The sequence below is a fragment of the Rhamphochromis sp. 'chilingali' genome (assembly GCF_963969265.1).
Source record: "Rhamphochromis sp. 'chilingali' genome assembly, chromosome: 3".
Classification (NCBI taxonomy): Eukaryota; Metazoa; Chordata; class Actinopteri; order Cichliformes; family Cichlidae; genus Rhamphochromis; species Rhamphochromis sp. 'chilingali'.
Genome location: NC_137931.1, coordinates 14,981,118 through 15,009,077, shown reverse-complemented (window position 1 = coordinate 15,009,077; position 27,960 = coordinate 14,981,118). Strand labels below are relative to the sequence as shown.

At 41.1% G+C, this 27,960-nt stretch overlaps 1 protein-coding gene across 2 annotated transcripts; it reads right to left on the bottom strand.

The window, feature by feature from the left end:
• Positions 1-28: 28 nt before the first annotated feature.
• LOC308393225 (bile salt export pump-like) lies at positions 29-26,844 on the bottom strand. Of its 2 annotated transcripts, XM_080876836.1 has the most exons (30): positions 26,493-26,844; positions 24,472-24,880; positions 21,045-21,133; positions 20,890-20,908; positions 20,222-20,251; positions 20,090-20,141; positions 19,691-19,995; positions 19,435-19,522; positions 17,508-17,641; positions 17,267-17,438; positions 16,917-17,041; positions 16,654-16,828; positions 16,303-16,416; positions 16,103-16,213; positions 15,891-16,016; positions 15,242-15,445; positions 14,986-15,156; positions 11,822-12,023; positions 11,618-11,687; positions 11,094-11,196; positions 10,731-10,898; positions 9,053-9,157; positions 8,599-8,760; positions 7,838-8,041; positions 7,003-7,244; positions 6,257-6,413; positions 5,935-6,132; positions 4,218-4,424; positions 1,824-1,970; positions 29-1,361 (listed from the first exon to the last, which is right to left on the bottom strand). In XM_080876836.1, the coding sequence occupies exons 3-30, from the start codon at positions 21,121-21,123 to the stop codon at positions 1,161-1,163; spliced, it is 4,071 nt and encodes a 1,356-aa protein (XP_080732962.1). In that variant the 5' UTR covers positions 21,124-21,133; positions 24,472-24,880; positions 26,493-26,844; the 3' UTR covers positions 29-1,160. The 2 variants fall into 2 exon arrangements, with proteins under 2 accessions (XP_080732962.1, XP_080732963.1); XM_080876837.1 differs by lacking the exons at positions 24,472-24,880; positions 26,493-26,844 and adding an exon at positions 21,221-21,413.
• Between the last annotated feature and the right edge of the window lie 1,116 nt (positions 26,845-27,960).

The following is a 27,960-nucleotide window of genomic DNA, read 5'->3' as shown; positions in this document are numbered from 1 at the left end:
TTGGTCCTCTTAAATTGTTTGGGGGAATTTAAAACAAATAATCTGATGTTGTCTTTTGTTTGAAATTTTAATTTGCAAAATTACAAGTCAGTAATAAACATATAATAACTATGGTGAAACTTGAACAAGTAAAAGAAAAAAAATACAATTTCAAAATGATAACACAGAAGTAAACAAGTCTATGCTGTTATCAATGTGTTCAGTTGCTCAACATCACTGGTTGAATATAAAACCAGCTTACAAGCCATTTTCCATTAAAAACTGTATTGCAATGGTCAGCTGTGGACTTTTTTCAGTTTTTCTGATGTATAAAAAGAATATTTGGCTGCTAAGAGTGAAGGTGTAGGCAATGAGACAAAGCCAGTATCAACAAGATTAAAAAACAGAGTAAATAAAAGAAAGACACTGATTGGCTAGCTTAAAATACCACCATACAAGATGTGTGAATCACATACAGTATTTGCCTCCTTACTGATTTCTTAGTTTTCTGCATATTTGTCACCATTAAATGTTTCAGATCATTAAAGAAATGTTATAATTAGACAAAGAAAAATCAAGTAAAGCAGTTTTTCAATGATGATTTAATTTAGGGGGAAAAAGGTTATCCAATCCTACCTGTCCCTGTGTGGAACTGCAATAACTGGCAATGTGTCTTTGGAGGCTTTACAAGCATGAACAGCCTGTTTAAGGTTAAAGTCTATTCTATTTATCTATTTGAATGTATTTAATAAGTCCTGTTGAATATCTTGTTTCAACAGACCTGGCCTGGGTGGGGTTCGTGATAATGAACTCAGTTGTACAAAAAAATGAGGTTAATCTCATTTAGGCCCAGTTGGGTTTGCATTGCCTTTTTTTTCTCTTTATAAATAAAATGATTTAAAAACTGAATTTTGTATTTACTCTGATTACACTGATTAGTCTGACCTTTGTCTAATAATAACATTTGTTTAAATTGGAAAAAAAAACCAAACTGTGACAAATAAGAAATCCGGGCAAATACTTTTTTACCTCTTAAAAGACTCCTTTCACAAAAATAAATACTGTAGAAGTAAACAGCTAAGTCAACCACTTCTTAGGTCTTTTCTACATACTTTATTATTTAAAGTATGGCATCAAGTCCTCACTTGACATTACAGCAGTAACAATGTTTCCCTGAGCGGTTAGCTGATCGGTGCTCCTGTTGTAACCAGCTTGTAATAGGCTCCCTTCAGGGCCATGAGCTGGTCGTGTGCTCCTTTCTCGATCACAATGCCTCTGGACATGACGGCAATGATGTCAGAGTTCTGGATGGTAGAGAGGCGATGGGCAATGACGATGCAGGTCCGTCCCTGTCTGGCTTTGTCCAGGGCTTCTTGCACAGTCTGTCACGGGACACATGAATTAGTGCTCACAAAGACACACACACATACATAGTCAGGAGCCATGATCAATTCTCTCACGTAGCAGACACACAAGCCTCACAATTATAGCAATTTCACAATCATGGGCTGATTACTATCATTAGAATGTTCCAGAGGCTCAGTACACTGCAGAGGCCTCTGCTCCTCAGCGTGGTTCAGCTATTGGAGCTGTAAAAGCTACAGCACAGACCAAACTGACTGTATTCATCTTAAAAAGGCTGTACTGGAGGGTTGGTATGAACTGTAAGCTGTTGGTGATAATAATAGGGATGATGAATGGTAGTGATGTTAATGATAATAATAATTAAGTGCCTGCTCTCTTTGCTCTGTGTGCCCGGAGAATATCAAGCAGCTGCACTACGCTGTGATGTTGAGTTTGTGGACTCAGCAAATGGAAGCTGTTCAGAGTTCAGCGAAGCATACCTTCTCGCTCTCGGTGTCCAGGGCGGAGGTAGCCTCGTCAAGGAGCAGGATCTTAGGGTCACGTATGATTGCCCTGGCGATGGCAATGCGCTGCTTCTGGCCACGAGATAACTGAGACCCCTGAGAGCCCACGTTGGTGTCGTATTTCTGAAGCACGGGGAGAGAACAAAATTTGTGTCTATAGGCAATTTTTCAATACAGTACTTAAAAAATAAGTAGACACTGAAAACGACATAAACAAACAATGAGAGTAAGCAGAAAACATCAGTAGTTAGTGATGCTTTTTTTAAAATTCTCCAAACATAGCTCAGCTGTTATGTCATGTACGTAACACTTGATTGCAAACTTCCATCTTCCATAAAAATGATTTTTGTGCAATCGCAGAAACAGCTACTGCTGATAACACAATATGAGCTCTTTCCAAGAGTTCTATTAGTGAAAGATCCCCGAACCCAGAGTGCTGTTAAAGCTGAGTGTATGTGGAACTCAGCCAGGAAGCCACATTTTCCATTTCAACAACTAACAAAAACACTGATGAGTAGTCAGGCTTTTGTAGCATTGTAGCCACCATTTCTACCTGTACCTGTTTCAATAGTGTGTCTTCATTAAAACTGGGATTTGTGAGGGTGTGTGGGCATTTAGCAAAGCAATTGTCATTGTTAACTTGAAGTTGTGTCAGTTACGTCCAGAAACGTAAAGGACATTGGCATCACATTGGAACATCCCAGACTTGACTATTAACAGCTTCCTGTTAAATTGAGAGTGGAACTTACAATACTTCTCCTCACATACAAAATCTTGAGTAATCAGGCTCCATAGTACCTTATTATCCTTACAGAGCACTTTCATTCCTTTCATGCCTCTCTACTGTGGGACCAGCTCCCAGTCTGGATTTGGAAGACAGGCACTACTTTTAAGATTAGGCTACTGTAGTTCGGGCTGGATCAGGTAACTCTGAACCATCCCTTAGTCATCGTGCAATGACCTTAGACTGCCGGGGGGCTTTCCTCATCTCTTTTCACTCTCTGTGTGTCTATACGCTACTTTATTAAATTATTGGCAATTATAGTTTGCTTTTTGCCCCGTATCTCTGTGCTCTCTTCTCTTTAACATCAACCTCAAGCAGTCATGGTGGATGGCCACATCGCCCTGAACCTGGTTCCGCTGGAGGGTTTTTCACTCCACTGTCTCCAAGTGCTTGCTCACAGGGAGTCATTTGATTTTTGGGATTCTTTCTAATATTATTTACCTTATAATATAAATGACACGACTATTGTTGTGAATTGGCACTATATAAATAAAGCTGAATTGAACTGTGATTTACATATTTGCTTAAGAAATGAAAGATTGTTGGTTCAGTTCAAGCTGGAAGGGCGTCTGTTATAAACATCCAAAATCAAAGTTGATGTTATCAAATGTGTTGACTATCTGTAACAAGGGAGCAGCTGCATGTTGGATTTTTAATACGAATTGTTTACTTTACTGTTGTTGGTAAACCCCACAAAATACCCAAAGAGTCCTTAATCGCCAGAAACAATGAAGTTAGGTGGCTGTGTTCATAATGTCTGGGGGGTTTTTTCATGTTGCCTTATAATAAAACATCTCCCTCTGCTGGTCCTGCAGCTTAATGCAACTTACTGCAACTTTTGCATGCATGTCCATTTCACATGGTGTGCTGACGTGTCTATTACTCACTTTGCCTTGATACGGGTTGGATTCTGAGCTCATGAACAACTGTTTGTTTTCAGAGATAAGGTGGTCCACACAGGACAGTCACTACAAACATATGATTTATACCTGTCTCTGTTTGCCTTTCTATAAAAGTCAGCAATTAATGGTGAAGCTTCTTCGTCTAGTCTTGGAAGAATGGGGTATAAATGACACATTAATGGCTTACAGAATAAATTATTGAACCTAAGCCTTATAATGTGAAAACTAATGGATTTTACAAGGAACTTTGACATTTGGCATCTAAAGAGTAGGCAAAAGTTAGGGATGCATAATGGTAAAATTCAGGGCTGAGAAGGTATTTAAAACAATCATTTAGATAAGTAATAGCTGATGACTGACTGACTGTAATCAAACCCAAGCTGCCCATTGTTCATCTCTACTAAAAGCACAAGTGAATGTCCATATTAATGTGGACTAATCACATTTCAACATGCCTAATCAACATGTTAGAACAAGTATTATAATGAAGAAGAAAATAGGAGGACACTGCAACCTGTGCACTTGATCGTCACTCAGTGCATAGAGTCCTTTTTCCCTGTTGTTTACCTTTCCTGATTGACTACATGTTGCCAGCCTGTTTACTGCTCAAACAGTAAACTTTATTTAATTTTGTCTCTTTTTGAATCCCAGCCACAAGCATCATATACAAACTATTTATCGTACCTCAGGAAGGGCCATGACAAAGTCATGAAGCTGGGCCTTCTTTGCGGCAGAGATGACCTCATTCATGCTGATTTCTCGCAAGTTGTCGCCATACTTAATGTTCTCTGCGATGCTGCAGTCAAACAGGATGGGCTCCTGGGACACGATGCCAATCTTGGAACGCAGGAAAGACACGTTGATGCGAGTGGTGTCATGGCCATCAATCAGCTGCAGGAAGTAATTGATTTTTCCATTAGTACAAAGCAATGTAAGAATCAAAAGACTAGAAATACAATCCAGTTAATGAGCCATCAGACTACTATCTGGACTGTAATTTCTCTCATAACTATGCAGAGGTGATCGTGTCCTTTTTAAATCTCAGACAGAGAATCAGGACTATGTGTTTCCAAACCACTTCCAGCTCAATTAGGGCCATTTGAATCCTGGCATGAATATCTTCCTGGCATAAAATCAAAACGATCATCCTGGGTAGAGTGCTCCATTTTATAAAATACAGCACAGAGTCAGCAAGAATGTCTGACTGAAAGATGAAGTGACATGAAATACTTCCACCACCGTGCTCACTGAATGTCCAGCAATTATTCTTTGACTGAGACAAATTACACGTTTCACTTTCATAGTGACATCAAAGTATAAATGAGCCTCATGAGAAAAAAAGATGAAAGCAGAGACTATACACACAGTGTGACTCATTCATTCCAAAATGAGATATCTGACATTTCCAAAAAGGTCAGCAACTGCTGTGACAGTATAATATTGGCAGTTTTAAGTCAGAACTCTCCATTTTGTGCAGAGTCAGATTTTTTTTTAAGGCTACAGTACACGTTTTTTTTAATCTTGTATTGAACATACAGTTATTTTCAAATGAAGAGCAGTACTTGTACGCATGAAAAACTGAATTTCAATTTCAATTCAATTCAATTGTTCCATTTTGTAGATTGTTGGTTACTTTAATTAGATAAAGTTACACTTTAAAACTTAAGTACATGGTTTTATATCAAATGAAAATTTAAAAAGTAACTTGTAACAGCACATATTTTTTAAGTTAAAGTAGCATAGAGTGGACTAGTGTCACTTTTTAAAGGATTGCTACTCTACAATGAAACTACATATGGTAATAATTCATCAAAAAGAAAGAGTTGTGGTAAAATGCAAAGCAAAACAACAAAAAGAAAAATGCTGCAAAAACACTGTAATACTGTAACCTTTACAACAGAAAGTCAAATGAAAATTCTATACTTTAGCATATGGTTTATTATACTTTAGTAAATAATTTTCTGCATCCTTAAAAAGACAGGAACTAATTCAGTTCATGAAAAAGAAGCAGGTAAAGCAGACTTTCACTAAAGGTAGCTAGCTTAGCAGATCTCAGTAGATGCAAATTTTAAGAGAATTTCTACCTTAGTGCTTTCTATCTACTGTATCTTTCACTAGCATTTGTCTGCCGCAAACATTTACACTTCGATGAACGCATCAGAGAGCAACTTGGGGTTCAGTATCTTGCCCAGTCAAGCAGACTGGAGCAGCCAGGTATCAAACCACCATCCTTCTAATTAGTAGATGACCTACTCTACATGCTGAGCTACAGCCACCTCAATAATAAAATAAAAGCTCTAAGATACTATTGGTATCTCCATTTTTTACAATATGAGCCATTCATTTGGTTTACATATTGAGCCTGTTGCGTATTAAGCCTGTTGTATTTTGTCTCTCTTACCACTTTGCCGTGGTTGGGATCATAAAACCTCTCCAGCAGCTGTACACTAGTGCTCTTCCCACAGCCACTGCTGCCCACAAAGGCCAGTGTCTGGCCAGGTTTCACTGAAACATTCAGCCCATTCAGGACTTGGATGTCTGGCCTAGAGGGGTAGGTGAACTTGCAGTCAATGAAGTCAATGTTCCCTTGGAAGTTATCCTGAAAACAAAGCAGAGTGAGGGTCAGAGAGGATAAAAACACATAAATAAAAAAGACATTCACCCACATTTCTTACACCTTCAAAGTGCATGGTACTTCACACATAACTTATGCACCACCTTACCCATTTTTCTCCCTTGTCATTGTAGACACTGATCTGAGGCACGCGGTCTAGTAGCTGGAAAAAACGTGCTGCTGAGATCTTGGCTTTGGCATAGTCAGGTGTGTAAGAGGAGGCTCTGCCGAGGGCTGTGCCACTGGTGACAATGGCTGAAATTACCCTGTAAGAGATAACAAAAGCACAAATAGACCCCAGCAACAATGAAAGCCCACTGTACTGCACCATGATTTGGGAACGTGGAAATACCACCTACACACATATGCACACGATACACATTGGTTAAGTGTGGTCAGACTTTTTCACTCATCGTGGGCAGTAACATTATGGTAACTTTGGACTTAAATTAACCCTTTGAATTGTTCTTCCTCCAAGATGCATTTTTCATGACTTTAACGAAACAATCTTTTTTGCTGTTTTTTTTAACAACTCAATTGTTGTTCACAATTATATACAAGTTTGAAATTATACATACAGGCTCAAATTTATACTTACACTCCCACTAATTGTAGGCTAAATGTACATTAGCAAGTTTCACTTTGACCAAATGCTTTTGGGAGCCATCAACAAGTTTATGCACAATTTACAAGAAGAAAAATCTACAAAGTTGTCTCGAGTATGTGTTTTGGGGGACCTTTAAAAAAAGATGTCCTTATTACAAATAATTTTTAACCCTTTACTGAAGTTATCTTTTTAGGATGATGCAGACTAGTATTAGACATATACATCATATACATTGACTTGACTCTCACCTGAACACCAAACTGAAATGGAGCCCCTCCTTTTGCACCAAATAACCTCCAAACCTGTAGGAGCCTGAGTTTGTCAAGAAAATTATGCACTGGGAAAAACCATAGCAAGCTCCATATACATTCGCCTTCTTCAGGGCTGCTTGATATGGCGCGTCCAGCTGGGCCTCATACATCTCCACAAAGGTCTTCTCCTTCCCCAAGCCAGCGATGGTGCGAATGTTGTTCAGAGCTTCACCAGAAATCTGGGCATAAAGGACTAGAGTAAAGTCTAAAGCAAGCCTAGTTGTTGTGTGCTTTAATGTGCAAAGGAGAAAAGGATGTAGATAACGTAGCTGCTCTTTCTTATCTATGTCCTGTTTTTTGCAGCTACAGTTATCTAGTTTCCGCCCTTAGGTATTATTAAATTTACATCTAATCCACTTTACTTAAATGGGTTGGGCTTACTGCATTAGGATAATTCACATAGCATAAAGAAAGTTTGTAGTCCACTTTTTACTGTGAACTTTTCAGCCCACTGTATTCTCCTAAAATTTTATCAGTAGCATCCTGACTGCATTTTGAACATGGCTGGCCCCTACACCATAGTATTAACTGAATACTTCACTCCCCAAATTACAGGAACAAAAAAATTATTAAATTGAACCCTGGACCCCGATAAATGTTCAGCTGCAGGTTTTTGCAGGGATGAAACCTGCAGCCTAAAACTGTAGTTCAGGACTGTAATGATGCATTTTACTTGTCATTCTATATCTGAATAATGCACTTGTACTATTTTCAGACTGGAGGATGACGTAAACTGATATGAAATGCAAGTAAAATAGGAATCATATCTGACCTGTCCAGCCGCTTCCATGGCCTCCTTGTCCTGTTTGGCGAAACCTGTGAGCATTGAAGCCTGGAAGCCACTTGACAGAGCAATGAACGGCAGAAAGCAAAGGATCAGCAGTGTGAGCTTCCAGCTGAAGTAGAAGGAAATGATAAGTGCAACGCCAATGTTTGCCAGAGAGTTGACGATCATGCCGATCTGTGAGCCCGTAGCCTTGGAGGAAGAGAGCAATGATGTCACTTGACTCAGACTTCTGGTGATTGTCCACATGGACTGAACAAAATTTTAATACATATAAGATTCTATAAACAACAAACAAGCTATTACACAATTATTTCAGTTGTTTATTCTCAAACTTGCTAGAATTAAGAAACATGTGCAATTTAGGCTAAAATTGTGATTTAAAAAGAAAAGACATAAACTACATAAATGATAGAAATTACATTCTAAGCTGAATATGACTTTTTAGAATTTATTGAAACGTGTAAAAAGAAACAGAAAGCTCAGCAGCTTAAGCAAGAGTTCCAGTGATACCAGTGATATCAAGGAATGGCTAGCTGATAGCCCAGGTTAGGCTAAACTAAAGCTAAAACTATAAATAATCTTATCAGAAACAATGTGTGACATCACAGCATATCCATTTTTTATACTGTGTTTAGTTTCAGCATCCAAGTAGCTGATTTAATTATAAGCATAACTTTATAGCCCAATATACATGAAGATGTACTTTATTTTTTTGTTTTGTTTTTTTCATTAAAGCTATAACTCACTCCTTGCACTTGTGAGGCATCAGTGGCCAGACGTGTGGTCAGAGCTCCTGGACTGTTCCTGTGATCATCAAACCATCCAACCTCCTGGCCCAGCATGGCTTGGAAGCCAAGCCGACGTAACCTGCGGGTCAGCAGTTCTCCAGACTTAGAGAAGGCGTAACCCTGGAGACACACGCACACCCAAAATATTAAATCCAAAACACTTCCACAGTGATTTCATACCGAATGTGATCTACTGAATGAGTAACCTAAAAAAAAAAAGGTTTCCCACTCATAAATTGAGTATAAAGCCTTTGCTTTGCAGGATGTAAGGAAATGTTTTCCTTCAGCAGAAGGCATTTATTTACCAAAATAAACAGGTCTCTTATGACCTTCCTTCAACCTTGACCACCAGCAGGTGTTAAGGCTGCAAAGAAGCACTAAAGAAATCAGTATTGCAAGTGAACTACTCTACCTGCAGCAACTGGGTGAAGAAAGAGACAATGCCAACCACAACAAAGAACAGGCAGATGCTGTTGATCTCCTTCCTCTGAGCCACAGGATCTTGTACTGAGAAAGTCTAAAACACATATAGGCATTTAAAAAGTGCTTTCAAATAAATGAAGAATTTCATTGACTTATTTGATTTTATTTTATTTCAGCTCACAGTGTCACTGTACTTAAAAGAATCTGATGATGGTTTAACAGGACCTCAAGGGTGGGATAGCACGAAACATTTACACTGGAAAATATTTAGTGGGTATTAAAATTCATTTTAATAAGTCAGCAAACTAACGGCAAACCAAACTGACAGGGCTAGAGTTTTTAAAACTGTCATGTGATTAAACTCAGAGTCATAGAATAAAGGGCTGTTTGAATATTGGGGTTTGAGTGATTAGTAAGACTAGGAAAATGCTATATAAAAGCCATTCCATTATACTAGCCAGCTAACATATCATTTACACAGATAATGTATTGGTCACTGCTGCTAATTAGAAGGAAATTTGCAAAATGAATATCACAGTTCACTGTCAAACTAAACCAGTCGTTTGTCAAAGTCTTCTGATTTGAAGTAAGAGCTTGAGTCTCATGTACAGTTTTACATGACTTTATAGCCATATTTCATGTGCATATGTCAGTGTCATAAAAAAGATAAGAGACACACAAATCTAAAAGTGCTTAACACACTAACTCACACATGTCCAGCTGTCATTTACAGCTGGACATGTGTGGATATGTGTGAGTTAGTGTAAACTCTGGGCTGTAATTGGTCCAGCCCAGAGTCGATCATGACCAACTGGCCAATCCACCACCGTTCATTTATACCGTTAAAAAAGGACAAGAAATAAAACCCCATCGGCCCATAAAAACGAAAAATCACGAGCAGCACCAGGCAAATGCCCGGTATGCCCAATGGCCGGTCTAGCCCTGCCCCGAATAAACAGTGGTTTCCTGGGGACTTCTGGGTATTTTACAGGAAAAGAGAAACACATTATATAGGAAGGAATTTTAACTATATTATAGGATTTAAAAAAAGGGCAACTGAATAATTAAAAAAAATTATCATTCACATCAACATAATGAATATTAAATAACAATTTTTAAAAATTGTTATTTAACAATTAAAATTTTAAAAAAATGTTGTTTATTCTATTGTACCTAACGTTAATTATTTGTATGTAAATATAATTACATTGGTTTTTTTTTAATGCACTGAAGTCTATGCACTTAGTTGTTTCGTGCATGGGAGCATACATTCCTTTCCAGCAGCACTAGTGCACCTCCAAACCATAAGAGATGAAGAACACAGTTTGGCAATAATAGATTTAACTGAATTACATCTAACTGCTAGCTTGGTGATTGTGCAACCATTTTGCCACTTCTGTTCTGTTCTTCCTGTGGAAAATGTCAGTACTAGAAATTCACAATATTGTTGAGTGAATTATATGAGGTTGACATAAATGCTTTCCTGACATAAACTGTATGCTGAACAATATGAAGGGAACACTGCATTTTCAGCTTCTGGTGCGACTATATGTTGACTGCTGCTTTTGCCCCTCGTTTGATTTGTACATCTGGTTTGGTCCAAAACTTAATGCCTACATTCTACAAGCTTTTAGATTCAGATTCAAAACATGAGACTTGAACCTCACCGCCAGGATTTGACTGAACAGCAGAGAGTAGACGGGGTTGACCCCTCCATTTATTGCAGCCCCAATGGATCCAAAAAGCATATATGGCCACTCAGGTGTGTTGTACTTTAGGATCCTGGCAGCTGAAGCAGGTTCCACAAGTTCATCGTCCTCTTCTAGGAATGCATTCTGAGCATAAATATATAAAGTTATATTACGCAGGAGCATTATAATAATATAATGTTTAAGCATGGATTAAAAAAAACTACAAATACAAACAAGTAGTTTTATACTCCACTGGTTTGTAACTTTTGTTGGCTGTTTGTTGGCAAACGTTTCATACATAAAAGAAACACAAACCCACTCACACCCACACATACACACCTTGTCGTTATCTGGTCGAGATATAGAAATGTCTCCAGTTGGAACGGAGGCTTCTGGGATCAGGTTTGACAACTGGGACCTGGACCGCCTGCGGATGGAGGCTCTGCAAAGAATTAATCAGTTAATTACAGAAAAAAAAGAGTAATGCACATTATAGGTTACTGAATATTGTAGGTACTCGAGTTTGTGAGTGGTGCTGCTATTGTGGCACTGATTACTGGATGCTTGTATTGGGGTGACAGAGTACCTCTAGCCTCCTCTACTGTCGTACCTGTTGTATAGTGGCTCTGGATGATAGTGTCAGCTAAATGTTCCAAATGTCAGATTAAATGCAAAAGGGTGATTAAGAAAATTAAGGTGCCAGTTTATGCACTGACAAAAGTCAATTTCAGCTACAAAATTACTACTATAATAATCCTATTTAGATGCACAGTCAGGCCCAAGAAAATGGATAAAAACTCAACCAAGAAAATGAGCAAATGTGATGAAGAGAAGGAGTGATTGGGCACGAGTTTGTGTAATACCTCAAACTGTCACGGTAACTGCCTGCTCTAGATAGCTTTAGTCTCTCGGGCTCGTCTTCATGGTCGGCCACTAAGAAATAAGAAAATCAATAGAAGGAGATGGTCACATTCACTAGATTCTTGTAATATCTACATGCATAAGTCTTTCAAAACATTTAGATTGAAGCAGAGTGGATTTCGTCATTCCCAAAGGGCTGGACCTACTTTGCCGAGCCTTTTCATTCAGAGCCTTGTCTCCTTGGCTCTGCAGGGTGACAAGAGTGAAGTAGACACCCTTCCTCTCCAGAAGTTCATTGTGTTTTCCCCTCTCTACGGCCTGGCCGTGCTCAAAGCCCACAATCACATCAGCGTTCTTTATGGTGGACAGACGATGAGCAATAGAGATAGTTGTGCGGCCCATTCGTACCTGTGAGGAAGTTTAAAATACTTAAATACTTACTTATATTTGATCATTTCTTCTTCATTCCCAAAACAGAGGCTGAAAATTTTAGTTTTGTCAGTATTTGGCCCTTGTAGTGACGGTGGCAGCCATTTTTTTAAGAAGTCTTACAAATTTTGAACCTTTCGTCATTAAATATCTAATTTAGTCGTAGAATATAGCCCATATGATCTTCACTGCCCTATGCATAGCCAAGAAAACAGTCCTCATGAACTGGAAAAATAAAAATAATCTTAATTCTAACCAATATAGAAATTATCTATTAGATTACATTAGTCTTGACACAGCCTCTGCCACCACATTAGATCAATTGCTCTGGGCCCCTTTTATCAGCTCCATCACCTAGTGGGGGTGGGGGGTCATAGTTTGGTCCCGCCTTCACTGTTGTGATTGGTGAGGGGGTAGGGACAGGCTTAGGGCGTCGGGGGGTTCCCCGGAGGCATCTTCCTTGGGGAGCTCAACCCGGGGTAGCGGTCACGTCCGGTTGGGGGCTCTGTTGGCTCTCAGGTGACTGTTTCCTCGCGGCTGCGTGCAGCGGGGCTAGGGGAGGGTCTGTGCTGACGGACGTGGGTTACTGACCTGGCAACCTGGCTGCCCCTGGGTGGGTCCGGGATGGGCGTGAGGTTCTGGGGGCGCTCCGTCTCTGGGCTGGGGCCCGGGCCGGGCCTCGGGGGCTTGGGTCCTGGTTGGTGTGTTGCCGGGGTTGTGGGCGGGTGGGTGCATGGGGGCCCGGCCCTGGAGCAGGGTGCCGCCGGTGCGTCGAGCCGCCTGGGGGGCTCTTCAACTGGTGGGGGGGATGGTCACATCTTGCAGGAGCTTTCTTCTCTTCAGGAACTCTCTGCAGGAGGGGGAGATACAGGAGAGGTGGAGGAAGATCTCAGCCTGGGCGTTTACCGTCTTATGTAGTCTGGAAGATGTGTGGATGGTGGGGTGGGTGCAGTTTTCTCTGTGGTGGGGTTGGGTGGACTGTCCAGGGCTCTGTGGAGCCGGGGGGCGCTACTGCACTGGGCCCCGGTCTGATGGGCCTGGGCCCCCCTTCCCTGGCGGGTCGCGGAGGGTGGGAGTGCCTACTGGGGTCAGCGGGGGAGCTGGCCCCAGGGAGGGGTTACCTGCCCCTCCCTTCCTTCCCTCCCCATCTCCAGCTGCCTCCCTCTTCCCGCTCCTCCACAACCACCCACACATGCAGGGCCTTGGAGTGGGGGTATGTCACCAGGGTGCAGAGGAGGCTACCCCCCCCCCCCCCCCCCGACCCCTTCTGGCTGCCTCTGCCTCAATTTTATCCCACAACTTAGACATTCACATTATTCACACTCTCATTACACATACATATAGGATCTTGGGGGTGGGCACAATCACGGAGTCCAAATCACCATCAGGGTGTACACCTCACCCCTGACGTCGTTGCCCACCTCTCAATTTTAAATACACTTAGTCATTGAGGGCTAGCAGGAGGGACTATGCGCTTACCTGCTGCTCCTTGGCAGGTAGCTCCATGCCCTCCTGGGTTTTAATTGCACCTTAGAACACACATGCATCAACACTACAATGAGCGGGTGGAGGGAGGTTTGGAGTCTTCTCCCACCCCCATTCTCTGCGGCCTGCTGGAGCGGGAGGGCTAGTAGGAGGAGTTGGCCGTCCGACTGCGGTCTGGGGTGTGGGGCCTCCCTGCTGCTGCGGAGTCGGGGTGGTCTGCCTCTCCCCACCGCAGGGAAAAGGGTAACACCACCTGGGTCTGGGTGCAATTCCCCCCTCCAGGGGCAAGGGTACCTAGACCCGGTTTGTAGAGTACGCTTGGGGAGTGTGATCGTGTGTACAGCGTCTCTTTATGTCTGTCTCCACGTTGGTTGAGTGTGGAGTGAGTGCATATGAGAGCATGAGGGTGGGAATGGATGTTTGTGTCTGTGTGTGCCTGTATGTCTGTGTCTATATGTCAGGTTGGGTATCAGACGCCACCTCTCTGGGGACACCTCAGGCCCTCCAAGGTTTGGAGGCCTATCTCCACCCACCACCACTTCCCCTGCCGGTGGCGGACTCCCTCAGGTGTCGGTGTGTTGGTGGTTCTTTGTGTCTGGGGGTGGGCGTCCGGGTACACACCGGCTCACTCCTTGGCGGCCACTTGTCGGGGCCTGGGGCCTGGGGCTCGCTCGGGCCCCTTTGGAGGTGGGGTGCCCCCGGCCTCTCGGCCTGGGGCTCGGTCACTCAGGCACAGCTGGGGGCCGGCGGAGCTCACGGGCGCGTCACTGCAACTCCCCCTGACTTCTGCTCCGCGGCTGCTGGGCGAGCCCTCATCTGGGACTCTCCTCAGCTCTTACTGGAACAGTGGCGCGGCTGCCCCTCTGTTGGTCTTCCATGGTCTCTTGTGTTCTGGGGGCCTCTGGATGTCTGGAGTTTTGATCTCCTCCATACCCGCTTCACACCCTGGAGGACGGGGCTGTGGCCCCCCCACACTCCCTAGCAGATCATTACATGGAGAAACCTTTGGAATGCAAGCATGCTGATCCACACAGGTATGCACACATGGGTATTCACAGACGCGGACTAAAGCTTTCTTGGCTGCTGCCTCAAAGCACACTGTGCGCTGTCTATCTTGCGTGCTGCACAATATCGTTTATTATTTAGTAAATATTGATATCTATGACTAGCTAGTTTATTGTGATGGTGCTTTGTTTTCTCTATTATTATGTTACTCTTTGTTGTTTGCTGTCTCCTCTGTTTGTTTTTTTTGTTTGTTTGGTTTTTTTTCTCCATACAGGTGACCCAGGAGTTCTTTTTTTTTTTTCTCTCTCTTCCCCCCCCCTTCTCACCGTCTCTTCTCCCCTTTGGTTTTCTTTCTTTCTCTCCCCCTCTTTCTCTCATTCATTCCCCCTGTCCTATTTATAAAAAAAAAAAAAAAAAAAAAAAAATTTAGTCATAGATGAGCCAGACATACTTTATCCAAAGCTGCTTGAACTACAGCTTCACTCTCGTTATCAAGAGCTGAGGTAGCCATGTCCAGCAGCAGGATACGAGGGTTCCTGACCAGCGCTCGTGCTATAGCAATCCTCTGTTTCTGCCCGCCGCTCATCTGGCCTCCACCCTCCCCGACCAAGGTGTCAAATTTCTATCAAGAAAGGAAAAAAGTTGTCAGCCAGTGCTTAAACGTTGTGATCACCTATAAAGCTTAAAAGCCTATTGCTCATCTGCACCTGTGGCAGGTCCATGATGAAGTTGTACGCGTTGGCCTCCTTTGCAGCAGTGATGATGTCCTTGTCAGAGACACCAGGGCGACCGTAGCGTATGTTCTCTGCAATGGTCGTGGCAAACAGCACAGGCTCCTGCTCCACTATACCGATCAGAGAACGCAGCCACTGGATGTTCAGCCCTCTGATGTCATGACCATCCAGGGTCACCTGAGATGGAGGCCACAGAGAGCAGGTGCTTGTGCTAAAATTGATGGATGATGCTATTACAGCACTTTGCTGCTATAATGCATTTCCTTGTTTCTTTCTGTCTTTGCAACAATCCTAGTTTCAAATCATAGGGTTGTTAGTCTTATGGATGCCCTTCATCGGGCAATAACAGGCTATTTTCTACTCAAGAAGCTTAAAGAAATAAGACAGTGTGGGGTGTATGGGCCTGTAATTCCAGTAAAAGTGAAAAATGAGGCTGTTAGGATCCATTTGCTGAATAATGAAACGGATTATCGTGTACTTCCATCAGCTTTAGGGGATGGTTATTTTAAAAATAGCTAGAATAAAGCTTCAAAGGATGGAGGTGTGTATCCAGGTAATCATCACACTCTGATGAAAGAGTCTGATGAATGATGAACGTGACCATTTGGAGCTTCACACCTACCATCCCCTCTTTAGGGTCATAAAAACGCTGGATGAGTTGAATGGCGGTGCTCTTCCCAGCTCCGCTTGACCCCACAAAGGCTGTGGTCTCCCCCGACTTCACTACAACATTGAGCTGGTCCAGGATCTTAGCAAAGACAGGACACTTTGTGACAAGATCCTGAAACCAGAACCATCTCAACTATGCATATGTGTGTAGATGTCTGTAAGTACCTTTACTTCAGGTCTGGATGGGTAGTGGAAGGTGACATTGTGAAATTCAATGTCCCCTTTGACCCTGTCGAGCTTATATCCAGCTTCAGATAAGCAGTCAATCTCTGGCTCCTGGTATCATTTTAAAAGGTGCAATGTTAAAAAAAGGTCAATGGTTTTCTGTGGAAAGGCTTAAAAGATATCAAGTCAAGTCTTCTCACTCTGTCTATAGTCTCAAAGATTATAGTCGCAGCTCCACGACCTGACGCAAAAGCCTCCAGACACGGAGAGGCTTGCCCCAAATTCATGGCTGCTATCAGAACCCCAAAGAACACCTGAAATAACATATAAAAGTCAGTATATTATACTCTTCAGTGTAACAAATCTGGATTTTATCAAGAGCGATGAAAGGTTATTTTAAAGTGCCACTTTGTTGTTTTATCTTGCACTAATAAACACGTATAAAGCAAAATAAATAGGGCAGAAAAGTCAAAAAGTTACAAATTTAGATAAGCAGGATTTACCCATTATTATAGGCTGCAATTCATATTTTGGCATAATATATGTGATACCTGCAGCAGTGTTCCTGGTGTGTATTCTTTAGTGTCCACAACCAGTGAGGAGCCATACCAGAAGGCCAGACCATAACAAAGGAAGATAACCAGCCACATAAAGCCAGTGAAAAACCCCACAATCAAACCCTTTCTAATGCCCCAGCGCTGAGCGGAGACCAGGTTCCTGTCGTACCTTTAGAAGAAAAGAAGAGTTCATTTGAGCTACCCTTAGAAGTACAAAGAAAATAGTAAACATGCTGTACCTTTCTTGTATACCTCACCTTTGCACTTCCTTTTTCTCTCCTCCAAAAGCAGCCACAGTTCTGATAGAGGACAGGACCTCATCAGCTACAGACCCAGCTTTAGCATAGGCCTGCAGCTCCATCCCGGTTAGCTTAGACACAAACTAGTTACAACAAAGTGATGCCAAGTTAATGGAGAGGAGAAGTGAAGCTGAAATGTAAAGTTAAATCAAGTCTTGACAAGTCAAGAGAGGTTTGTTCAACAAAACAGGAGAAATGAATTTGACGATTTACCCCCTGAGGTCAAAGTAATCAACCCCAACAAGAATAGTCAAAAAGCTGTTTTGTCATAAAATCAAGCTGGAATCTTAATATCAAACAAGTCTCACCAGAGCCATAAGACCTGCTCCGACACCAATCAGCGGACTTGCTGCGATTATGACAAGTGTTAACTTCCATCCTTTGACAAAGCCAACGCAAAAACCACACACAAAGGTGGTGAAACGCTGCACAAATATGGAAACTTGATCCGCAATGGCATCATTGATCTTGTTTATGTCACTAGAATAGAGATATAACAATTGTAATACAGATAAACCATAGTAGTCCATATCATCACGTTCTACTCACTCTGACATGCGAGTGTTGAGCTCCCCGACAGAGGTGCAGTCGAACCAGCCGATCTCCATCCTCATCACTTTGCTGAAGTACAATTTCCTGATGAGCTGAATCTGCTTGGCAGCAGCAGTCACCCACAGGGAGATCTGTCAGTTGTTGAAGAGAGGTTATGTTCACTTTTGTTAATTAGCAAATATAAAAGCAAGCAGGGCAGCAGGGTGTCATCAGGACCTGCACTCTTCCTCCTGACCTTGTTTTTGATTTATAAAAAGACAAATTACACCTGTGGAACAGCTAAAGGGGCACTTAACACATGAAAGGGCACTCATTGCTTAAGAGGTAGGTTAACACTAAGCATTTGAAGATATATGCACATTCCACATAGTCTTCTGATGCTCAGGAAGAGCATTGCTGAGAAAATAATCCAGATGGTTATTTTGCAATGTTGTGCAAAATTTCTTTTTATTTTTTACTAGCCAACAGAGTCATGTGATATTTCCTGAGCAGAAACCAAGGGCATATTTGGGATTTAAAAAGGACTGGAATATTTACATTTGCTCTCATTTGGTTGGTGTGTCAGAAGTGTTACCCTGTCAGCAGTGACATTTATGAAAAAATAAATAAATAAAGTAAGGAAATAAAGAAGGCATTAGTAGAACAGTGACTAATGATTTTCAAGCCATCTTATTTCTTAATTGCTGGAGGAAATCAAAGATGACCTGGAATCTTTTACTAGAAGAAGCTGCTCAAGTCCTGCACCAGACCTATTTGAAATCCTTCACTTTTTATCCTGTGCAGCTTTTCAAAAGGTAGAATGAGGCTTTTAGTAAACTCTCAATTTACCCAGGGTTTTTAGGTTCTATCATCACTTACAGCGATCTTCAGATTCAGTTTAGCCTGATCATGATAAATAACCTAGAAACCATAGACTGTTGCTCAAATTTCAGTGCTACGTAGCCTCCCAATACAACTTCTCTTTAGGTCATGCCATTTTTTATTTACTTTTCTTCCACGAATTCACATTTCCCTAGTATTGTTCCAAATGTCCTTTTGGCAGTGAGGTTAGACATCCCTCCACTAACACCTACACTTCTAAAACAGAAAATGCCACAAGTCCAGGTTGTTACTTGCGGTTAACTGGACATAAAATAGCAGTAATAGAATAGCCTCTTACTGTCATTGTACATGTACAATGAAAAAGCATAAGAATAAAGAAACAGCAGCACAGAGCAAGGAGAGATAGTGGAAAGCCACGTTAATAGATTAGACCTAGGCTCATCAGGTTTTCCTGATTGTGACTCTAGGGCAGGGGTGTCCAACTCCTGGCCTCAAGGGCTCTTGTCCTGCAGGTTTTGGATGTGTCCAGCACAGCTGATTTAAATGGCTAAATGACCTCCTCAACATGTCTTGAAGTTCTCCAGAGGCCTGGTAATGAATTAATCATTTGATTCAAGTGTGTTGACCCAGAGTGATATCTAAAACCTGCAGGACACCGGCCCTGGAGGCCTGGATTTCCCCCCCCCCCCCCCCCCCCCTGCTTTGGAAGATTGCATTGTTCGCTTTCAACTTACATCTTCACTTCTTTGTGGTTAGAATTATCACAACCTGTGCTGCAAATTACAATCAATCATTACCTGTGTGTTGTGGTAAAAAAACTAAACAAAAAAAAAACTGGAAATGAAAAGAACAATACAAATAAATAACTACTGTGGCATTTATAAAAAAAAAAGTGTTTTACTCTTTTTCAGCTTTTTGTAAAATAGTAAAATACAGGGATCATAATTTAGCATTAAAAATATCAATTTCATTAAAAGAAAAATTTTTCGAGCTGATGATGGATGAGCTGATCTGAGTCACAGTGCAGTTGATGGGTGTTTTTAATGAGTAAAGGATGACTTATAACACAAGTTTGTTTATATTAAAATATTCCGTGACTAACCTGAAGGTATCCTAGCAAAAACACAGCTGCTCCAATCCCAGCGTAATAGAAGGCAAACATCATCATTTCATATTCAATGTCAAGAAGCCTGTAAGTTAAGTCACACATATTATTCAAAAGTCACAGTTCCGCTTTGCCACGTGCAAAGACATACTATAGGACTATAAAACACATAGAGATTACAATACAGAAGCCACAGCTTGAACTATATTTCGTTTTGACAAATGAAATATTGTATTTCTCACAACCCACTTACCCACATGTTCTGTTCTCCAGTGGTACGAACATCTCGAGAGTTGAATTGAGAAGGCCGATATCTGACTGGTTTATGGGCGCTGACAGGTTGTACGCTGCAGTGTAGTTCTTTTTCCACTGGATGGTGTTGTTCACGCACTCCTTGCGGTCGTCACTCAGTTCTTGTAGCTCAATGTCGTACTCGATGAAGGCATCAGTGAGCAGGCCGAACACCAGCAGCATGAGAGGCTGGGCTGAGCCATGCAGCAATGCGCACAAGCAACCCACCACCATCATCAGTATGTCTTTGCACGTGGCAAAGCGGAACTGGGCAGGTGCATCAACACAAAGCACACACTAGATTAGGTGGATCCAAATTGATAAAGGAGGGGACGTTGCAAACAGTGTAAGGCATTTTTACCAGCTCAAAGAAGCCGACTCTAATGGCTGGTTGCTCTTCATTTTTCTGAGCTCTATTTGACATAAAAGTCCAATGAGTTGATTATTTACTCAAATGTGACAAAGTATTCAGAGCCTGCTCCTTGCTACTTACTTTTCATCCTTCTTGGAATGTGTAATTGTTCTGCATGGAAAACAGGACAGTGAGTAATTAGACAAACAGATACTTGAGAAACACATTCATGCAGGGCATATGACGAATTCATGAGTCTAATGTATTTATCAAGAAATGAACAAGTCATATCTTTATACCTAATGGGTCATCAATTGATGATTGCTTATCAACTCTCTCTATATTTATTGTACAATCTACTGTACAATATAAAGCGCCTTGAGGCGACTGTCGTTGTGATTTGGTGCTGTATAAATAAAATTGAATTGAATTGAATATTTAAGCTTAACATTTAAAGTAAATTTGATATTAAATGATCTATTAAATATTCAGGAAGATCAAGACTTCATAAGAAGTGTCATTTAAGGAAAAATCAGATTAGATTATTATGTAAAACAGAGTACTTTTCTATCCTTTCAAACTTGTATTAACAAGGTTGCGATATACCAAACTATCAAGTGATTGAGTTGAATCTAAAGACAGTGATGTGTTGAGCAAAAAGAACAGAAACTACTGACACAGTCTTTTTAAAATGCATTAAATTATTAGTTGATCCAGAAAAAAATAATAAGACTGATAATGACATTTTACTTAGAAAATTCAGATATTCTAAAATTTCTCATGATCAATAAATAAAACATTAAACTTACATATATGAGCCAGTTGGTTCTGTAAGACAACAGATACATTATTTATATCTGTCATTGAAACTAATTTTTATAAAATGAAGTTTAACATAATTTTCATTGTTGATTATATCTCAGTTTTCTTAATAAGTTCTCTACATTAAAAAATAGCACGTTACCTTCATCTGAAACCTCATAGCTGTGGTTTTCCTGTCCTAGTTGTTTTATGCTTTGCAGTTTCACAGATCCTGTTGGCATGTTGAGTCATCTAGGAAAAGAAAAGGAAAACAAAATTGAAATCCCACTAGTACCAGAGTGCTTTTTTTGTTTGTTTTTTGCACAAAGAATATCTTACAAATCTGTTATCCTATTTATCCTTGATTGAGGTGTATCATAAATCCAAGTCAGATTAAATTGGCAGTCCAGTATCCTAACATGAAGCTGTTTAATCCCTGGTGATTGTCACAGCTTGCCACTTGCGAAGAAGTTGAAACACTGAATACCTTGGCAGCTCTTTGCGTGCTGTTATTGAACAGATTATGCATTTGTTGGAACAGGGGGTTGGATTGTTTTGTTAGAAGGTAAGTGACCTGAAACGGCCAGTGACCTGAAATGGTCAATGACCTTGCAAAAGCAAACCTTTTACTTGTAAAGGCCAACCACCGTTTATCCTAGTCTAATGTCAAGCTGAATATTAGAATCCATAGCTTTTTAAACTGTGTACAGCTGTAGTAGGTTATGGTTCTATCTCCATAAACTATCATAATCCTCTACCAATTATAATCATACTGTAATAAGTAGAAAATTATGGTAGGCCAATTTTAGCATTTTAATAAATGCAATACATATAAATACATATTAATGTGAGCCACCCCTCATTTCTTTATATGTTGCTTTCATGGAGCCAGACAACACTAAGAAAATGCTATGGGGCAGTTGTCGTATTTGAATATAAGAAACTTGTATATCCAACATGACTGTTGTGAGATTATTCTGTTATCATATGTTATCTTATATCTGTAGTTAAAGTAGTTGAATTATGTTAACTGCTGTAGGTCATATAATTTCCTTTAGTCTAGATTGTGTGCTGTGTATGTAGCTTAGTTTCCATTATATTTTTGGGTTAAAAGAATGTGACCATTTTTGGATTTGTTAGACAGGTGTGCATTACTCTGTACCCTTGATCTGCTGTGAATGTGTTACACTGTTTCTTGACATTTCATACTGCTGAATCATGAAGAGAATGTTGTGTGCAGAGGACCTTGTGCCGATAATAGAAGAGACAGACCACATTCCATACCCCCACCTTTACAGAGAGCAGAAAGACAGGGAGCCGAGGCCATAACTTAGGCGCCGTAACAGAGAAATAATGTGAATGTTTAGGCTTTTACGACTAGGTGGGGGGCCACTAAAGGCTATAAGAGCTTGAGTAACCCTCCACCAGTTTGAGATTTGTTGTGACCCTCTTCATGCATGTCTCCCCATCATGATGGCTTATGCTCATAAGTGTTGAATTGTATGGAAATAAAAGAATTGTTGATTGAGCATTTATACACCGAGTATTGTCCTTCCTTCAGCCCAAAGATTAAAAGAATTGGGAGATTTTAACACTGTCAAAGGAAAATTGTGTATATGTGATCAGCTACATGAAATGTATTCCTTTATTTATCACTAAGCAAATGTCTACGTGACTTTTGACATGAAACTCTTGTGTGATAAACAACTAACAGCTCCCTCTTTCTGTAAGAACATACAGATCTAGAAAAAGGGGAACCTCAGCTCAGAGTTCTTAGAATAACTCTGTTTTATTTGTACATACACACACACACACACACACAGACACACAGAAAAGTATAAATAAAGCATGCAGACAGTGATGAGACGCAGGTCGTGTGTCCATGACTGCCCTTGCGAGTGAAAGACAACTGCAGTGTTTGTGTTTTCTAACTCAGGTGTCTCAAGCTGAAGAATTGCGGGGTGGTTCTTAGAAATCCCCTGATAAAAGGTTAAATCATCACGCAACCTCGAATGTTGCTGTCATCTTTCTGCTCCTGTAAAAGGAAACACACATAGATTCATCTGCACCTTTGTCAGGTGGGGGTTAACTTCGCACAGTCGTGTTACATCAGTAAAGTCTCGTCAGCTTTTGTCAGCTTTTACCAGTCAGTCAGTTTTTTTTTCTCTTTCACTCATTTATTCATACATTCATTCTTTATTTCTTTGCTGATAGTGGAATCGATTGTCGCATTTTAATGTGGAGAAACTCACTTGTAACAATTTTCTCGACAACGTGTCATACAGCGCTTTCTGTTCTAATCGTGCAGATCTGCTCAAACGACAGAGATTATCAAACAAAACTTTCAGTGCACTGTGAAAGTATCAAAATAAAAAGGCCTTGTTAAGTCATGACACAAGCTCCTCATCTCAGGAGGGTAAATCATACCATTAGCATGATTTATCATACCATCATACTAATTGGCAGGCTCAACTTCACAACAAAAGAAAAATCATCAGCTAGATTCACTCCAAACCAACCATCAGCTGCACAACACACAACACAAGCCTAATGTCTTATTAGCTATGAGTTTAATCCCCAGGTCTGTGCTCTTCACTCATTTAGGCCACAGATTTTATTCAGTTTTCCTTTTTCCCCGTCATCACAAAACATGTGACATGTTGTCATGCACTTCACAAAAGAAGTTTGTTCTGACGTATTCAGAGTTGTGTATCTAGGTACAGGATTCACTCGCACATCAAAACAGGAAACTCAGTGTTTTAGTCTCCACTCTAACAAACTCCAACACATCCCATTCACTTGTGCTAGAATTCAATCATAATCTAAGAATGATCAGCTAATTTGCATATCAGCTATTAACCCACTAAGATGACAGGACAACAGAAATGCATGTTGAAAATGTTATCACTAAAAGAGAATTTCCCTCATACAGTAAATTACTTGTGCTGCATCAATCAAGCAGGAAGCATCTCCCAATTTACTATATCACCGACTAAATTTATTGTCTGATCACTAGTTGGTCAAACCAGAATCTTTTTTCCCACAAAGTTAAACTGTTGTCCTGCAACCTAGAGAGTTAATTGTCAGCATTGGATAAATTCAGTATTTGATAACAAGTGTCTGCTAAATTGACACTATTTTAACACTGATGAGAGATAACAAGCTGATCTTCATTGCATGTGTGTTTGTGTCATTAGGCAGGTTTAATGCATATCTGTGGAGCTGCATCTCCAGCAGCTCTCTTAAAGCTGCCTTTCCTACACATTTCTCTGCTATTATTTGATCATTTCTTAAGTAATGTGCTATGAGTCCACTGGTCTTTGCATCACACTAAGTGACTTGGAAAAGATGATAAACAGACTCACATGCTTAAGATGTTGTCTAATCTTCATGAGCTCTCTTGTGTTTGTGTTAGTAGGGTTAATGCATGTTCTGCTTGTGTGTGTGATTTTGTATATGTTTCTATTTTCGCAGTGTTTCAGACCCCTTCTCAATTTTCCAATTTAAACAGTCAGTTTTCTTTTCCCCTGGTTTGCTAACCCAAATTTTGATTTCCCACATTAAATAACAAAATTCCTATGTGTTCTCACCACTCCTCTCACTCTGTTGTCCTCTCACTCTGTTGTCCTCTCCCACTTCAACAGTCCAAAAGCAGGCAGTTCTCCTTCAGCTTCGTCCTGTGTTCCACTGTCTCTTCTTGCCATTTTACTCCAAAGGTGGCAAATGTCAAACTCCAACAGTCTCCTCAGTTCTCCTCCTGTTTGTCCACACTGCTGCTGCTTGCTGGGACTCTTTGCTCAGGACTTTGCTGCTGTCTCTTTATCTGCCATGTTATTGCTCTTTGGAGCTGCATTCCTTGTCTTCAGGGAGGAGTGAGAGCTGCTTGTGAGTTTGAGAGACACATGGTGCTGTAAATAAGTTAGCCAGGAACTTGACTTTCTTCCGACCGCTGCATGTGGAAAATTGATTCAGGTCTGCTTTTCACCTGAAAGTGACAAACTAAGACATGTTCATTATTATTATAACTGCTTAATCAACACATCTCTCTCTGTTTTTGAGCACAGTCCTTTCTTAAAAGCAGAAAATGAGATTGTAGTTGTTCTTGGCTGATCAACACAAAACCTTTTTCCTATGATTATTTTTCATCTACAATGTAAATTTTGTCTCTTTCTCACTCTTTTTTTTCTCTTTACAATAGCTGGTGACCTGCAGAACCACCACTCTCACAATTGGAGGCAATTACTTTTACACAGCGCACAAAAACACTGTGACGTCAGACACATTCACACTCACTTTTTCATCTGCATAAATAAATCATATGGCTGGTGATATGTGCCATGGTGATCCATAGGTATGATCACAAGTTTATTTATTTTTCAACCCAACAAAACAAATAAACAAAAACATGATGCTGATGCTATGAACACTCTACACACATGAGTCAAGATGCAGGAAAACTGCTCACGGAAACGCTGCACACTCCAGTTATCACAGTTATCATAGTTCTGTTTCCCTCTCTTTGAGGAGTTCTCAGCCAGCTCTCGATCTGATAATGTGTAGCTTGCTCATCAGCTCAGAAGAGACCACAACGCAACCTCACACAGTGGTTGCTTTGCCACACAGTGGCAAAGACTTGCACTTTCATATTCAATTCAGCTTCTCCATCATGTACTTTTAGATGTTTCATACAGGATTCAGCATATTAGTTGTTTTCACAGGTGTGCTCTACATCTCAACCATGGCTCATAATAAGACGACAGTCTTTCAAACCGGTCAAGTGCCTCTATGCACATCATTAGTTAAAATATTTACCTATATCACTTCACCTCATATGTCATTGTACTGAATTTGAGAAACCCTAAGCTTAATGCAGATTACTTTTAACAATTATCCACCTCAATTAAATCTATGGTCTGGCACACAGGCTGTTGTCGAACAGGGCAAGCTAAAGAATAAACATTTTGTGTCAGCAAGGGGTGGGGGAAAGCCATTCACCAGAGCATATCTCAAGTGCTGCTGATGTGGACTGGCCTTCTCCGCACGCTCTTCAAGGCTGGTGTGTTTTCTAAAAACTTCTAACATTTGAATCTCTTCCATTTATAAACCTGCGATTAACCGCACGGCTCAGGTCCGCGTGAACCCGCGCAGCTAAGGAGCTGTCGCTCTCTTTTATTTAAAGTCCAGCATAAACGTCTGTCACCCTCTGACACACTCTCGGTTGCTTAGGAACCCATGATAACAACAACAGCGGGTGTCACAGACCACGTGTTCTGCTCCACACCCACTCACACAAACACACTCAAACACAACAACAACAACACAAAATAGGCCTATTGTCCAGCACAATCTGGACCCCGCTGAACTTCTCAATTCCCCACAAAGCGGCGGATCCCACAAAGCGGTCTACATTTCTCCCCACTAAGACGGCGAACCAAAAAAGTTCGAACTGCGCAACTCTGCGACTTAATGCTTCTGTACAAAAAAACCCCCACTGAGCGGCTTTGTACATCGCCCCACTAAGACGGCGAATTTTAGCCCCACTAAGCGGCCACGGACAACGCCCCACTGAGCGGCGAAGACGTACAGTTATAGAGTTGGACTCTAAACTTACTCGGTGTTGCTTAGCGTGTAGTATAGCCTCGGATCCCGCCGATCGTCATTCATCAAGGAGAGAAAACAGACAGCTAATCCACTGGCCCGATGACAAATTCTCACGTCTCGGGACTTTACTACAGGAACTTCCTGGCTGACGTCAGTCTTTCAGCGTGTCTCTTCTCCCCTTGGTGAATGTCGACTGCAGGGCTCCGGCTCTCGAAGGACCAATTAATGATAGGTTTGTAGCTTGAACCTATTCGCTGGAACGTTGAAGACAATATATTTACACAGCAAGCAAGACACGAAGTAGGCAAAGTTCTTCATGTTTCTCGTGCACGGGAGAGAACCGGACAAACGCCGTTCCTTCGCTTGACCCCAGTTACTCTCATCTGCTCCCCCATAACACTGCTCTTTTATTGAGGTTATATGAATATGCATAGAGGTTCATTAACATATGATGTCTACATACAAACAAAAAGTACCTTGCCTGTGTGTGTGTGTGTGTGTGTGTGGGGGGGGGGGGGGGGGGGGGGGGGGGGGGTGTCAGAGTGTGACCCCATAAATGACTTCCCTAAACCTGCTGGTCTGGAAGTCCAACAGTTCATCTAAACAAAAGGCACTTAGCCTAAAACAGATATAGCCACGTTTATCCTACCATAAAACAATAAAACAAGGTACGACCTCTTCCCATGCTCCCAGGATGTAGGTGTGCATTCCTGCTAAAGATCACACATCCTATCACTACACAATTGATTATACACCTCTAAGCATATATGGTTAAATATTTCTAAGCATAAATGACAATCAACAATACAAAACCTAACATCCCCTGTCAATGACTAATTTAAATTTCTCATCTAAACTTAGTTTAGTCTTGCAATTTTCATATATTGTTTAAGGGCTTTCAGTCTCTTACAATGATTTATGCTCAAATCAAACAAAGTGGTCATGTTTTCCCTGGAAGTTATGCCCCTTGGAAAGGAGTTCCGCAGGAAAAAGCGGCTGCACTGTTGCTTTGAAAACTTTACTGCGGTCTTGAGTTCTATACTTTGAAAAGCTAAAATACCAGTATGAAAAAGTGTAAATCCTTTACATTTTGATAGGTAACATTTTGTTACACTATTTGGGATAGTTACAGAGCAACATGAAAGGAAAATGTAGGCTCCAGTTAGCTAACATTAACCAATATCAAATGATGATGTGATAATCAAACACAAGGTGAGTTGTGAGCCATAGCTGTGTCTACTAGAAGGCCTTCTTCTAAGAACTGTCTGTTAGTATTATTATCAGTGTGGCTGCTCTGTCAGAAGTGCATCAGCAGTTACATTACCAGCAAAGGATGACATAGTTTCTGCAGTCAGTAGCTATGGGAATGTACACAGACCGAAGATTCAGTGTAACAGTTATCCAAATGATGTAGATCCTCTTTACGAGCCCCTAAAATCAAATAACATTAAATTAAATCAAGGACTTGAGTTTCCAGC

What these genes read in the sequence shown, in the direction of transcription:
- LOC308393225 (XM_080876836.1), bottom strand. Translation starts at nt 21,123, where the DNA reads ATGCCAACAGGATCTGTGAAACTGCAAAGCATAAAACAACTAGGACAG. An exon ending in TCTTCACCCAGTTGCTGCAG is followed by an intron (nt 8,761 to 9,052) that starts GTAGAGTAGTTC and finishes GTGTGTCTCCAG; the next exon opens with GGTTACGCCTTCTCTAAGTC. An exon ending in ATCCCAACCACGGCAAAGTG is followed by an intron (nt 4,425 to 5,934) that starts GTAAGAGAGACA and finishes TACTTCCTGCAG; the next exon opens with CTGATTGATGGCCATGACAC.